This window comes from Molothrus ater, chromosome Z (genome assembly GCF_012460135.2).
Source record: "Molothrus ater isolate BHLD 08-10-18 breed brown headed cowbird chromosome Z, BPBGC_Mater_1.1, whole genome shotgun sequence".
Taxonomy (NCBI): domain Eukaryota; kingdom Metazoa; phylum Chordata; class Aves; order Passeriformes; family Icteridae; genus Molothrus; species Molothrus ater.
Window position 1 is genome coordinate 21,643,109 of NC_050511.2, and position 16,005 is coordinate 21,659,113.

The following is a 16,005-nucleotide window of genomic DNA, read 5'->3' on the forward strand; positions in this document are numbered from 1 at the left end:
TAACTGCTATAGTATGAGATAAGAAAGAACTTACCTTTCCTATGCTGTATGCTGAATTATGCATGGTAATATGCTAAGGCAGAATTTCATGCATGAGTTACTGTAACTCAGCAAGTTACTACCTATCCAGTGAGCTGTGGTAAATTCTCAGTGTGCATGCCTCTTAGCCTGCAGCAAAGGTAACACAGTCTTGCAAACTTCAGTTTATTGTGATGTGGTGTGGCATTCCCATGTAGAGCAGTCCTTGTTAGCCTTTTCTGCTAGTGGGTTTTATTCTTTTTTGCTTTTAGGAGATGAGATTTCATGAGATCTAGCGTGATAAGAAAACTTTTCTTTTGCTTCTGATCTAGGATATTAGCCTTTACCACACAAGTTGCCAGGAGATTAAAAAGACTTCCTAGCTTCTGTGCTTAATAGCCTGGTTATTATCTGCTGACCTTAGCAATGCAGGGGTAATATTTGTGCAGTACAAAAGTTTATTGATTTCCCTCACTAGAAATGATGTAGCAAAGAAACTCTTTACTGCCTCCATTAAAAGAGCACCTAGGCGGGGGCCTTGGTGTTCAATATGAGAAGTCAGATAAGCAGTAATGGGCACATGTAAATTGATACACAGAAGAAATTCATTTTATTGAGAAATACAGCTGGAATCTGAAGAGCTCCAGAAAGATATCCAGGTTTTTCAACTTCTTCCCTTCTGCTGGTAAAATATAGGGGATGTCTGCATGGTAGTGAGCAGCTTTGTGCAGTCATACAAGAATATTTATGAATCAGCTGACTTGGAAACTGATTTTGGTACCAGAAACAGTAGAACATTTCTCTGTGTTTGGCAGTCCATGTTAGCAAGACTGGTTGTTAGTGATTTTAACTATGTATGTGTTCTATAAAATGTGTACAAGATTCAGGTTTACGGAGAAGTTCAAAGTTCTACCTCTAGGTGTCTAACATGGTTAAGGTAGAGCTGCATAAAAACCCTTAAAATACATAGTTTGGTCATTTGGACTGCTTATGTAATGCAGCTTTGTACATGAAATGTTGCAAGGGTGGTTTTGGTGCCAATTTCATACCTGTCCATATCTTCCAGTTTGATACTAAATGGACGGTTTTATTGTAATTCTGTTTGCTTTCTGTGGTCATATAACTGGTCTTGATAAATGTATTGAGTTCTCTCATTCTGTTTTCAGAGTACAGTTTTTTAGAAGATATTAACATATTAATTTTTTCAGCAAAATTTTAGCTAGAATTTGATTTTATTTTTAAGAGCATTAGTAATGTCTTAAATATGGATAATGAAGTACCTTTATTATGAAGATTTACAATTGGCACTGTGACAATAAGTTGTACTTTATGGTTACCATACTTAGGCTGTCCTATTCCAATAATTAATTTTCAGCAGAATCCATTTTAGCTATTCTTATGTATCATTGACATCAGACATCACCTTTGCCTTAGGAAATTTAAATTTTTGAAATGCAGCGTGTCTTCTGAACTGAAGTGGTTCTTATTTTTAATATTTACTCTATATTTAGCTCATTAGATTGAGAGTAATTATTTCTTTTCTTCTTTAAATTGGTAGTTCAGGTATGAGAAACAGTAACTATAATTTTTTAACTTAAATTACATTATTCATTACTTGTGAGCACCAAATATGGTCTTGAAAATGATGTTTTTTCGCTCTGATGGAATGCTTGTGTTTTCTTGTGCTCTCTTAGTCATCCTGCTCATCCCAAGAGAAGCTACACCAGTTACCATACCAACCAACACCTGATGAACTACATTTTTTGTCTAAACATTTCTGTACCACTGAGAGCATTGCCAGTGATAACAGGTGCAGGACGACTGCAATGCGCCCTCGGTCCCGAAGTCTCAGGTGAGTTTGTGTATCTGAAAAGAGGGGATGGATCTAAATTCACATATTGTGGGTAGCATCATGGTGTGTTACACTGGGGATGTGTACTGGTTTTGAAATGGCTGAAATACATATGTAAGTGAGGCTGAATGAAGAGTAGTCTTTAAATACTTGTTCTGGTTTTGGTCATGACTTACTTCAGTGGTAAATATCGTTAAGATAAGTCTTAATGTGAAGGCAACTAATCTGCACAGAGTGTCTTGATGACCTAGTCATTAATGATATAATTGTAGTATTCCCTTTCTGAATCTGAGTACTTGCTCTGTTCTCAGTAGTAGCCTGTGAATGTCTGTAACAGGCTGCCTGTATCAATTCAAGGACTCGTCATTGTGATATCCCTGACAAAGTTTAATATTCAGTTTTCATCTTTAAGAATACCAAAAGCCAGATTTAGATCCACAGAATGATTTAAGTTGGAAGGGACCTTAAAAGATCATCTCATTTCAACCCCGCTGCTCTGAGCAGGGACATTTCCACTAGACCAGACCTTCTAGACAGATTGAATGGGCCAGAATCACCAGTACCAAGAAATCTGTATTGAGATTTTTTTAAAGGGCTTTCTAGTGGACAGTGAGACTCATAATAGCAAAAAGTAATTTTGTAGGTTTCTGAGGTCTGTGGGTATTTTTTATGAATTCTTTTCCTCAAAGTCTTGTGCTTTTTTTTACAGGCACAGTGCTTCATCTTTGTTCGACATGTGCATATATATATATGACATTATTTGTAGAAAGTTAATGCCTTTATCTGCTGGTCAGATTGAAAATAGGTTGTTTTGATATATTTTTTCAAATTATCCATTTAGAAAAACAACAAAACTGAAACAAACTTATTTTGTACTTTTTCACTTGCAGCTACCAGAGTTCTTGGTCAGATCTTGCTATTTTGATTGTATCTAATCTTCAAAGGTACAGGTATAAGACCAGTTAAAAAGATCTCTGTTGCCCTTCTGAAGAAAAGATAATGTTCACAAGGCTTCATCTGCCTTGAAATACAGGTACAAACTAGGAGAATAACGTGGTTAGCAATTAGATGTCAAGTGCATTAAATGATCATGAGGACTTGAACAGAAATAGCAGAAAGGAACTTAAGTGTACTATTGATTGCAGACTACCTTTCCAGTGAAGTCTGTGCTGAATTTTTGTTGCAAATAAGTCATACAAAAATGTTAAGAACTAACTGTAGTTCACGCTGAGACAAGTGTAAAGGGATAATTTGCTTTGCTTGCAGCCCTGGACGTTCTCCTGCTTGCTGTGACAATGAAATAATTATGATGAACCATGTCTACAAAGAAAGGTTCCCAAAGGTAATGAATTATATTTAAGATACCCAGTATCTAAATTGGTAGGCAACATAGGTTTTAAGTAAGTGGTGCTTTTGTTATGGGAAGTAATGATCCAGCCCTATAATGGCTTCCATAAAGCATCACTGATCTCTTACTGCGAATGATAAAGTCATGATAAAGAAAACTCTGGCTGAGTACTGGACATTCATTTGGCAATGCTGCCAAACTGGTTTTGAAATTAGTCATGCTGGTAGAATATTCTGCTGATTGGAATCTGATGATACATTGGATTTCAATAGGTGGTGTACTGGGGGCAAATGCATACTGCATTAGTAAATTGAAACCAGTTTTCAGTGCTAAGTCTTGAGAAGCATCTGCTCTGGTGATATACCAGCAGATTCCTTTGGTTAGTCCATTTCTTCATTTTTCCAAACACTTGCTATATACTTTACATGCATTATATGCACTGATATATATTATATACTGTATATTATATACTGATCTAATGCACTTAATGAGATCAGTACACAGATGTGGGGGTTTGACTATGAGGTAGGAGGATGTTTTGCTTTCCTGTCCAGAGATCTTGAACACAGATGAATTCCTAGGTGCAGGTGTGTGTGCATAACTTGAAGCACTATACTCTCAGTTGCTCCTAGGATTTTAGTTACCTCTGGAAAATAAGACAAGGTATTGTTCCTAAAATGTGAGTTAAAAAGGGAGAAATTTCTTTGCATTTCTTTATATAAAGAAAGTTTTGTTAGTATTTGCAGAGTAATTGAGCAACAATATGAAGTGTGCAGAACTCACTCATCTTACTGTTTGAGATATGAACTAAGGTGTGTGGGATTACTGTTTAATAATAATAGTAATAGTAATAATGATATCATCAAAGGTTTTTTTTTAAGCATCTGCATTTCTGTGAGAACCAGACAGTTGGTTCTGTAAAACAAATGCATCTGGGAACCTGCAGACATGTTTGGCAGGACCTGTGAGCCTGTGGTGCTTCTAATTAGTCAAATGAGCCTCATTCAAACTCTGCTCAGTGAAATATTTTTGGGGAGTAACCTTTGTGAAAGTAGTGACTATATTCTGCTGTCTAGTATCTGCATTTTTAGCAGAGAAAAGTAGACCCCCTATGAGTTCTCTTTTTTCTTTTTATATATTTCCACTTTGGCTTTGACATAAAAGCTTTTTAGTTCTGTTAGTGATTATCACAAGATTAGTGCACAGTTAATCACCATCGGCAGACAAAGTGGGGAACTGCTAGGAGAACAACGAGGCTGTTGTTTTTCTGTACTGGTAATGTGGGGAAGTGTCATCTCTCACTTTGCCTTTGTGTACTTGCCTTTTGTCTTCAGTCATTTCATGCATTCCAGCTAGGTAAATTCTTAGGCAGTAGAGAAATTTTCTAGAGTCAGAAATAACTTTTAAGGCTGTTAGTTTCACATAGAGCTGATTTAATGTGTTCAACAACTACTTTTCTATAGGCCACAGCTCAGATGGAAGAGAGACTTCAGGATATTATAACAAATCATTCTCCAGAGAACACCCTTCCTCTGGCAGATGGAGTGCTCAGTTTTACCCACCATCAGATCACAGAATTGGCTCGAGATTGTTTGGATAAATCTCACCAGGGCCTCATCACATCACGATACTTCCTTGAATTACAGCAGAAATTAGACAAATTGCTACAGGAGGTATGATCCGTGAGACTGCTTTATGTTTGCCTGAAAAACTGTTTAAATCTGTTTGCCCTAGAGTTTTTTTGAATATTGTCTTGAATTACGAACCTTTACCCAAGTACGTGTCAAAGTGGTATTCTTAAGATGAATTAGTCTACATAATGACTCCTACAAAAACTATAAGGCACCCTGGCATATTGGTCTGGAATAGATGTGTTGTAAAGATTCCAGAAACAACAGGATTATGTCTTGCAGTGCAAATTGTAGATTACTTACAGAAGTGTGTGCATAAGCCCCAGACAGGGCTGGCTATTTCATTTACTTTAAAATAAATGAGGTAACATACATGTTTTCCTTTTATCAGCCCTACTGTGTCAAGAAAGCAGACAGCAATCTTTAGCTTTCCATTAGTGAGAGATTATTTATTTTTTAATTATTTGTAACATTCCTCTCATAGCTGAAATGTTGATTAACAGCAAAAATGTCTTTTCTAAATGTGTTGAAACTTTAATAGAATAATCAGCTAAATTAATTAAGAAGAACTCAAAACTTGACAAACGTGCTGTTACGTAAGTTTCTGTAGTTTATTCATGTATCATTTTCAAAAGAATGAGTGCAACATGTAATGTACTCATTCATTTATTTGTGTGGGCTTTGATAGTATGTTATGAGTCATAATTAATGTGATAGAGCAGGAGATGTGAAATTAATTTGAAATTCTTTCCAGCTGATATCTTAAGATGCCATGCCTGTCTTAATTGGTCTTTTACTTTCTTTGGAATACACAAGCAGTTTTGGTTGAGTTTTCGTGGGGTTTTTTGATTTTTTTGTTGTTGTTTGTTTGTATGTGTTGTTTTGTTTTTCCTATGCTGCTTTTTTGTTAATTTCTATTTTGCAAATAGGATTTCTGAAACTACTGTTTTTTGAACTTTTTCTCTTCATACAGCCAAAACAAGATGTAAGACATCAATAAATTTACTCTGGATTGTTGAAAGCCTATTTTTTAAACATTGAAAATACTTGGAGTTTGCTTACTAGTCAAGAGAAGGTTTTGAACCAGTAACTTTCTTATGAAATGGTCATAGTTCTGCCATGCCAAAGTGCAGGCAGAATTGGCCAGTTGATAATGTCAGAATACCAGAAAACATGTCGAAGCCAGGATTTGCTGAACCACTGTTAAAAATATATATCTTAAAATGGCTACACATTAAGTAGAGTTTAGAATATGTGTTCACTAACACCTCTCCCAAAACCTGCTAAAAAAACATGCCACGACATTATTCTTCAACCTGCATATAAAGGAAAAAATCACAAAGCCACTCATTTTATCATATTCTATGATGTTAGTTCTTTATTATGAAAAAGATTCCTGTTCTGCAAAGACATACCTTAAAAAATTCAGACTTAACTTTTGAGTCCACTGCTTGCTTCTTGTTAATAGCATGATATGACAGTATGAAAACATTTTCTTTGCACTACTTTGTTATGGACATTTAGTTGTGCTTTGGTTTCATGTGATTCATTTGTTGTTAATTCCCAGCTGCAATCTTCAGTAGAAAGCTGCAGTTCATGCTGCTGCTTGGCACTGTGCAGTTACTTTAACTAGGGGAAGATTCCTGTGAGGTCAAAGCAGCTTGGTTCACGCAAAACCTTTAGAATTTTAAGGTCAAGTGGACCTGAATGCTTTCCTACTTCATCCTCCTTAAATGTAATATGTGTTGAATCTTTTGTTCACCTAGGCACCTGAGTGTTCATAAAACTCTACAAAGATGCTTTAAATTTTGTGGGTAGTTAAAATAGGTGGTGTTTTGTTTATAAAAGAGTTTTATTTGGGCTAAATTGATAATGTTTAGAATTACGCTTCTGTCCAGTTAAGGTACTTCTGAAACTTTTTGCAGGTGGCTAGATTATATTAATTCCTCTCATACATTTGGTGATTTTTAAAATTGTGGTATTTACATTAAGAGCAATATGCATAGTTTCCTTTTCTCTTACAGTTTTTTTTTCAAAAATGTAATGTTTTATAGGAAAAATTACTTACTGGTCTGTAGTAATAATTTTTAAATGTTAGTTTATTAATTTTCTTTGTGGTTTTGAATAAGCAAGAGATGCTGAGAAACTTAAGTCTGTGAGTTCTGCTGTTCAGAGTAAGGAAATGCTTTGATATTTAAGGCAAGGGCTATTAATACATTCTAATCAGAAGGAGAATTTTACAGTTGCTTTGCATTCACTAGCATCCCTTAATATTGTAGTTTGTTCTTAGAGGGGAACATTTAAAAGAAACTTGAAATGCAGCTCAGACCATTGTGCAGGTGTTGTCAATCATCTAGAAGTATATTTTCTGTATATATTCTTCTATAGCACTTCCCCCTCTCTTTTGTATTTTCATTGTCATCCTTTCTACATGTACCTTTAGATGAAGCCTCTCTACAAGTAAAGGTTTTTTATATGTATATATGCATATAAATTGTCATTTTCCTATGACTGACTGAAAGACAGTATAAATTTGGGATGGATGTTGCTTATATCTATTACTATTATTTTTGTTCGTTTTCATTTCAGCCTAACATTGTTAACAAATTGAGGCACAATTTGCATGTATAGATCAGTGTTGAGCTGTATTGATAGATTGTATCTATTTCCAAAAATGGTGGTAATAACACTGGGAAAGCTTAAGAAACAAGAAACAAAAGAAGGTGGCACTTTTGTAGTTACAGTGTTAGAGTTTTAAAGCTGGGATTATTTGAACAGAAGTTACAGTGTTACTCAGATCTTTTTTATCTCTGCTGGCATCTTGAAATTGATGTGCGGTTCGTATCAAGTACATGCTTCAGACGCTACGGATGTCCTCAATATCACTGCTTTCCTAAGCAGTGCATTGAATGTGATTTGGTTCAATATGACTTTATTTTTTATCTTTCAGGCTCAAGAGCGATCAGAGAGTGGAGAAATGGCATTTATTAAACAACTTGTTCGCAAAATCTTGATAGTTATTGCTCGTCCTGCTCGCTTACTGGAATGCCTGGTAAGGTCATGCTTACTATGTTTTCACTTAGTAGGTAGTGTTTTTCACTTAGTAGTGCAGGCAATTCTCTGATTTACTATTCAAGGTTCTTTATAATTGATTTTTGAACATGTCAAACAGTGTGGTAGGGCTTCATTGTTAGTGAGATCCTTTCCACTTCTATTATTGGATATAGTGTACTGGCAGGACCCTCCTGCGGTTTTGTTTCATTCCCTCCTATTGCAGATAGTATGGTATGGAATCCCTTTCATCAACTGAGGAAACTGCTGTTTAAAACCAGTTGGCTTTTTCTGTTGTTTTGTTAGACTTCTCCATTTCTAGGGAAGACTGTTCCAGAATTGTAATTGCTTAGTGGTTTTCTCATTTCTTAATAGTTTCATAATTTTGTTGCACTCAACAGCTGCCAGAACTATAAACAGCTTGAGGTCAGTTCTGCAGTACCTGATCTGGCGATAAGAGCAGCAGAGGGATTAGGCTGTCTGGAAACACAGGTAGTTGGTGTTTTAGTGGGGACCAGAAGGAGCAGAAGAGTTGATTTATTTATGCATGAGCATAGCAGCAAAGTTGCCACACTGGGTTAGACTGTGTGTGCTGTGTGGGCATGTTTCTGCTTCTCTTGCCCATGCTGTGGGAGCTGGGATCGCTCAGGTGAGGGAAGTTGCACACATGGAGCCAGTGTGCTTCAGTTGTTCAGTTGAACTAATAAACACTTGCAGAACACAGTGTACACAGGAGGATGGTGTAGACACCCAAATACCATGCCAGAGGCAGCCCGATTCCAAAAGGCCTGGCAGGCAGCCTGAGCTGATTTTGAGCCACTATGCTTGCCAATATAAGATCAGTGTTGATGCTGCATACAGCTATTTGAGGCTGGCAGGCCTTATGTGGAAGCCAGCCGGCTGCTAGACTCAAGTTATGCCTGATATTGTCATAACTCCATTTGCGTCACACTGAATCTGAGCTAGTAAGCTATCTAGTAAGTATTTCCAACCTGATTTTGGCTTTGTGCTGAGTCCCTTCATCTGTGGCACAGTTAATCCACACCCCAGCTCGTTCAGTCATGGGCATTCTGAGAGCTGCCTCTATTTTGTTTTGGAAACACAAAGTCTCAGTGCTCCCAGTTGCTTTTTTGTTTGTGATTTGCAGTTCAGAAGGAAAGTAAAAATAAGATATGTGCTCTGAATCAGCATGAAAGAGATGTGAGATGTTTAAAAAAACAACCAAAACAAACAAAAAGGAAGACTTTAGAGAGAAGGACATCTTAGCATGTCCTGCTTCTGCTGTTGAATCCAAACTTGTTTTACTCCTCTCCCTGAGTTCATTCCATGTCTAGTGTATTGTTCCCTGCTCTGTTTACAGGGTTTATATATTTCTCCACATCATCCAGTTTCTCTTATCCTTGTTTTTTTGGTTTGCATTCTTATCTATTATCATACATCCAGAAATGCTCTTAAATATGTCTTGTAGGCAGTCAGGACTTCTTAATAATGCTTTACACCTTCCATTACAGGCTTGCTAGCTTTCTCCCATCAGCCCTTGCACCCAGCATCATCATTCTGTATTAGCTTTCTAACTGAGGTGCTGGAGTGCGTCCAGTGAAGGGCAGCAAGACTCACAAAGAGTCTAGAAAATACATCTAGGAACAGCTGAGGGAGCTGGGCTTGTTTGGTCTCAAGAAGAGAAGGTTCAGGGGGCACCTTATCACTCTTACAGCTCCCTGAAAGGAAGGTGCCAGATGGGAGCTGTTCTCTCATATGGTGTGTGCAGAACTACAGGAAGTAGCCTTAAATTCAGAGAGGGGAGATTCAGATGATATATTTGAAATTTTTTTCCCCTATTAGAGTAGTCAGGCATTGGAATAGTTGTGTAGGAGGTGGTGGAGTTACCTGGAGTGTTCAAGAGGTGTTTGGATCTCACGCTGGGTGATGGTTCAGTGGTTTAGAGGTTACAGTGGTGGTGCTGGGTGGATGGTTGGACTGAATTATCTTAAAGGTTTTTTTGAACTATGATGATTCTGTGGTTCCAATTCAAGTTCTCTCTTGATGGTCTATTTGCCTATTAGTTTATTCTCCCAAAGTACTAAACTTTAATGGGATCTAGTCCAAATCTTTGTTCACTTAGTTCCCACTTTCTGCCGCTGGGATTTTATCCTAGCCTACTTGCTGTGCCTTATCCTTCAAGTAGAGTGATGTGCATCCTGCACCCCTCCTTTTGCTGGGCATGCTGAAGTGAGTGGAAGAACAGTGGTGCAAAGTCCAGTTGTGACTGTGTCTCATAATTGAGTTTCAGAGCAGCAGTGGCAGGGAAAGCCAGCACAGCTTGCTACTAGTGTTCTCACTTAAAACAGGATATTCAAGAGGCTTAAACTGGATTGTGACAACCCTGCATTGTATGTTTCTACAGATACAGAGAGCTTGAACAAATTTTGGCATACAGTCAAGGAACAATACATTTTTCATGCCAGAAGATGTTAAGCCTAGATCATAAACATAATTGTAAACTTACAGAGACAGTATTTTTTTCTGTAGCATCTCTCTAGAAACTTTCAAATATTACTGTTTGGCATTTTAGAATATCTGTGTGAAATAGATAATAGGTGTGGAAAACTTCAGCCTCTCTAAGAAAGTTCATAAAATTGTAAGAAAAAATTCTAGCTTTTTGGTCATCAGACAGATACCATGCAGTAAAGCTGGTAAAGTTTCCTGATGGTGGTCTTGTCTCAGGTGTTCATAGCATGTGAAATCCTATATCAGTTTACTTGATATTCATATGAATAAAGGTTTTACAGTTTCATATGTGGTAAGAGCTACTGCCAATTATTTAAATATTCTTTTTCCATTTATATATGGAAAATGAAATACAGAGTTGGAAGTGAAGATCAGAAAATAAATTCATTGCTTCTCATTATTTGCACCTGTGTTTGTATATGTGTGTCTTTAGATCATTGCACACACAAACACACTTACACATTCATATGATTAAAATTACCTGTTTTGAAATTGCCTTGTCTTGCTAGTAAGTGGAGGAGAAGCTGTTTATCTGTCACTGCAGCAGGTCAGGAGATGATAATGTTTTCATGACAAAAGTAAATAGAAATCTTGGCACACAACATCATGCTGTTGGCTGCTTTAGTGCCAAAGAATAACATGTAAGAGATACAGCTGGGGATGGCATGATGAGGAGAGTTAAGCCTGAAATAGCATGTACTGTTTAGGTTCAGGTTTTTGGGCAGGTTTGCAGCATCCTGTGACTTTGGGCTAATAAAGTGAGGCAGCTTGGACAGTTCATGGGTTCACGGTTAAGTCCTTTGCAGTAGGTTGTACATGATGAAGATTGTTTCATGACACATTTAAAACTAAGATTGTTTCCGTAAGACTGGAAATCCTAAAGATACTTTATTTAAGACATGCTGCAGCTGCTCATTTTAGCTGCAGCAGTTTTGATGCTTGCAGAATGAAGCATGGTACCAAATTTCTCAAGCTGCCTTCTGGGTCAGGATGTTGACTTTACAAGTTCTGAGTAGCCTGAGGATTTAGGACAGGAGCCTTGTGACTCAACATGTAGTCTAAAATTCCATGGAGTTCTGTTTGGTTGCAAAACAGTCAGGAAATTAGCTATCTCAGCAGTCTGCCTGGCTTCTGCAGATATTTGTGACAGAGCTGACCTACTGGAGGAAAAAGTCTATTCCTTTTGTTCATTTTTGTCCCTTGTTGAGGCTTGCCTTTTTGGTATGTTATAAGTGATAGTTGTAATATAGTTAGTTCCCACATGAGAATGTTTAATTTCTGAATTTGAAACAGTTGGATCAATGAAGCTCAGATTTTTAAAATCGAATTTCAATTTTATCTTCATTCTAAAGTTAGTGATTTTTTAAATTGTATTTTCCATAAAACACAGTACATATATATTGATTAGAAATACTTGAAATTAATACTTCAGAAGTAAAAAGTGTAGTGCAATATATTTACGTGGTTGTAGTAGATTTTTATAAGCAAATGCATGCAGGAAGATAGTCTTCTCTCTGAAATCCTACTTTTGCTGCTTATAGGTAATTTCACTCAGTATTACATGAAGTTTTGATGGCAAAGAATATAATATTTATATAAATTATTGCTCCAAAATAGTGACATGCAGTTCCATTGCTTACATTGTGTTACGCTGTATAAGAATCAGAACAGATTAATAGACTACTATTAGTAGAAGAGAGGGGTACTGTTTTTAGTAGGAACATGCCATATATGTGGAGTTAGAAGAAGCAAAGGAACTTTTTATGTTATTAGACCCTAAGGAACCAGTTTCAACAGAGAAAATGATGACAATTATTTTTCCTCTAGGAATTTGATCCCGAAGAGTTTTACTATCTTTTGGAAGCAGCTGAAGGCCATGCTAAAGAGGGGCAAGGCATTAAAACAGACATCCCTCGATACATTATTAGCCAACTGGGCTTAAATAAAGATCCTCTGGAGGGTAAGTGAATCTTCTGGTATAGCTATAGGTTTCTAGGTTCTTCCTTCTCAACGTGTTCTATCATTCTGATAATCTGTGTGTACCTGAAAAGGGTCAAGTTAAAGATGGTAGCAGAGCAAGTGTTTTCTGACATCAACTGTACTCTCCCAAGCTCAAACAAACACATATAAAAGGCTATTTCTTCTGAAAAGGATTTTTTTATTTTTGCAAATATCATTAACAAATACACAGTACCGATTATATCTCTCATCTTCTTCCAGCCTGACAATGCAACTTCCTCATAGCTGGAATTTACTGGGATAATTTGATGGTGACTGTCATCTAAGCACAGTTATAAAGGACCCTTGGTTGAGCTGTTGTTTGCCTTTCAGTGCTCCCAGGTTCCTTCATCTTGGAGGAGTCTCTGAGAAGACTATCCCATTAATTTTCTGTGTAATATGAGTCCATGTTGGGGGCTTTTGTTGGGAGAACTTAGGTTCCAGTGGAGGGATTGTCACTGCAGAATTTTTCTTTACTGTGAAAGTGGTGAGACACTGGAACATGGTGCCCAAAAAAGTGGTGGTGCCCCATCCTTTGAAGTGTTTAAGACCGGATGGAATGTAGCTCTGAGCAGTGTGGTCTAGTGGAAGGTGCATGGTAACACACCTAGCTGGTAAAGGGAAGCCAATTGGTGTCATCATCTTGGATTTCAGTAAAGCTTTCAGTAGTGTCTCTCACAGTGTCCTACTGGACAAAATGTCCAGCACCCAGCCGGATAAACACATCATGATATGCGAGAGCAGCTGGTTCATGGGTCAGGCACAAGGGGTTACAGTGAATGGGGTTACATCAGAGTGGTGACTCGTCACTGGGGGGGTTCCATGGGGCTCCACCTTAGGTTCTGTGCTCTTCAGCATCTTCAGAAATGATTGGGTGCAGAACTGGGAGGGATACAAAGCCAGTTTGCAGATGATAAAAGACTGAGAGCAGCTGTTGACTCTCTCGAGGGCAGGGAGGCCCTGCAGAGAGACCTTGAAAATTAGAAGGCTGGGCAATCATCAACCATATGAAATTCAACAAGAGAAAGTGCCAGATTCTGCACCTGGGATGGAGCAACCCTGGATGTACAGACAGACTGGGGAATGAGAGGCTGGAGAGCAGTGCCATGGAAAGGAGCCCTGGGCAAGCTGATGGCAAGCTGAACATGAGCCAGCAGTGCCCTGGCAGCCAGGAGGGGCCTGTGGGGCATCAGGGACAGCATCACCAGCCAGGCAAGGGAGGGGATTGTCCTGCTCTGCTCTGCACTGGGGCAGCCTCACCTCCAGTGCTGGGGGCAGCTCTGGGTGCTCCAGTGTAAGAAGGACAGTACTGGAGAGGGTCCAGCGAGGGCATGGAGGGGTGAAGGGCACTGAGGGGAAGCAGGATGAGGAGTGGCTGAGGTCACTTGGTCTGTTCAGCCTGGAGGAGACTGAGGATAGACCTCCTTGCAGTCACAACTTCTTCATGAGGGAAAGCAGAAGGGCAGACACTGATCTGGTGACCAATGATAGGACCAGTCTCTGGTGACCAGTGACAGGATCTGTCTGAAGGAAATGGCCTGAAGTTGTGTTGGGGTGGGGGGGGTTAGGTTGCATATCAGGAAAGGTTTTTCACCCAGAGGGTGGCTGGACACTGGAAGAGGCTCCCCTCGGAAGTGGTCACAGCACCAGCTTGACAGGGTTCAAGAAGCATTGGACAATGCTCTCAGGCACATGGTATGACGCTTGGGGGTGGTCCTGGGTAGGGCCAGGAGCTTCATCATCCTCTTGGGTCCCTTCCAGCTCAACTGATAGTGTGATTCTGTGTCCCAGGCCCTGGTGGAAGGCTTAGAGCAAGATGATCTTCAGGGTCTTTTCTAACCCAAGGCATTCTATGGTTTTTTGAAGGACAGCATTGAAAAAACTAGAATTACTTCTCTATCCTAGCCAGATCATCTTCTTTGCCACCCTGAGACCAGGTTCTAACAGTGGTGACAAATAGAAATCGGTTCATTGTATTCAGTGCTAGTTCTGCAACTTGGAAGAAATTAGCAGAAATGCCATAATGGAAAAATGATCCTAGCTGGTGCCAATTAGCTTGTCTGCTGTGTTACCAGCCAGGACTTGGAAAGGGCTTGATAGCACAAATCATAGCAAAAAACTATGATAAACTTTTTTTTGTGCTAGCTTTCATGATGTAAGAACACAGGTTATTAAATTAGAGTAGTATATTGTGTTTTAAAACCCTGCTGCTAAACTAAAGCAAAGTTCAGCACTGCCAGTTGTATCAGGAGTTTGGTTAGTTCTAATTCAGTTAGATTGAGTATTGTTACAGATGACATTAATGTTATATTAACAAATCTAAAGAAAGCCAAGCCTATTATTAGCCCACTTCCTATCTTCACAGAACTTCCTCATTCAAATTTAGAATTATTTTTTTTGTCTGAGATACAGATTAACAGCTTTGATGCTTTTTGTTTATATTTGGACTGCAGCAAAGGAAGCCAGACAAATTGGGAAAATATACATAAATACTTTTTTCCTTTTGGTTTTGGAAAAAATCAAGAAGTATTGAAATTCTCTGCGAGATAAAGCATTGTCTTCAGGATTTGATGAGCTGTTGGTCTGTCCTAAACTGACAATTCATCAGTTCTTCATTGATCAAGTATGCAAGATTTAGTTTGGAGTGTGTGTTGAGCGTTTTGTATTATTGACTCTGGTTCTGCTAGTTGAACCTTATCTTTCTCATTGACTCTTCCTGGCCACTTGGATAAAAGTGTTCCTAAGCAGTACTCAAGAATCTGTTGCTACCCATGTTTAATAACAACTTTGAATTGTTTTTTTGACAGTTTATTTTAAGAGAAGTCTAGAAACAAATGCCTATATATAAATAAGGAATACTGCTTTCTTTAACTAAGTATTTGTTTAATGGGAGCATAGTTCACCTAGGACACATCTCACTATATTTCATAAACTGAATATTAATGAATATAAAAACTTCAAAGCATTCAAATGATAATTGAAATGTTGGGGTTTGGGTTTTTTTTTTCTGAAGGGAACAATGTTCTGTGTGGTTTGCCAGTAAATACTGAGGAGTGTATGACCTATGGATTACTGATTTTTGGTTCAATTGGAGATACGAGCAATTGAATTATTTAGTGAGTTTTTTTTAAAGATTAATGTATATGAGTATTTGTAATAGGTAATTTAGGCCATCTGATTTGTGTTAATGCTTTCCTCCCACACACCAAAAAAAGTAATATTTATAAAGAGTATAAATCACTGTGCAATGACTTCTTAGATGATCTAGTTTTTGTCTCTATATATAGGGATGCTACTTAAGCAACAATGAAAGAGGGGCACCATGGTTTTGTGCCCTGGAATTAATAGTTTACAAAGAGAATTAATGGGAGCACTGCATTCATTACTATAAAAATATTATGGGAAGATCATCCTCAAGAACTTTAAAGCCCTTTAATGTAAAAATAGAAAATTTTTAAAAAGCAGAACCAAATTTTTCAAAACAAAAAAAGTGCACCTCAGTTGCACTACTTACTTATCCTGTAACACAGAATTATATTTTCAACCAAGATGTTAATTTGTGTCTTCAATGTTCATGCAAAGGATTTTCTTTCATCTGT

General features: G+C 37.9%; 1 protein-coding gene across 3 annotated transcripts in view; it reads left to right on the top strand.

The window, feature by feature from the left end:
- Positions 1-16,005, top strand: part of MAST4 (microtubule associated serine/threonine kinase family member 4) — a 278,816-nt gene that overhangs the window by 225,271 nt on the left and 37,540 nt on the right. For all 3 annotated transcript variants that reach the window (XM_036402886.1, XM_036402887.1, XM_054517825.1), the window contains 5 exons: positions 1,713-1,870; positions 3,137-3,212; positions 4,682-4,891; positions 7,800-7,901; positions 12,236-12,368. In XM_036402886.1, the coding sequence (XP_036258779.1) occupies positions 1,713-1,870; positions 3,137-3,212; positions 4,682-4,891; positions 7,800-7,901; positions 12,236-12,368 (679 nt within the window). The remainder of the gene's footprint in view (positions 1-1,712; positions 1,871-3,136; positions 3,213-4,681; positions 4,892-7,799; positions 7,902-12,235; positions 12,369-16,005) is intronic.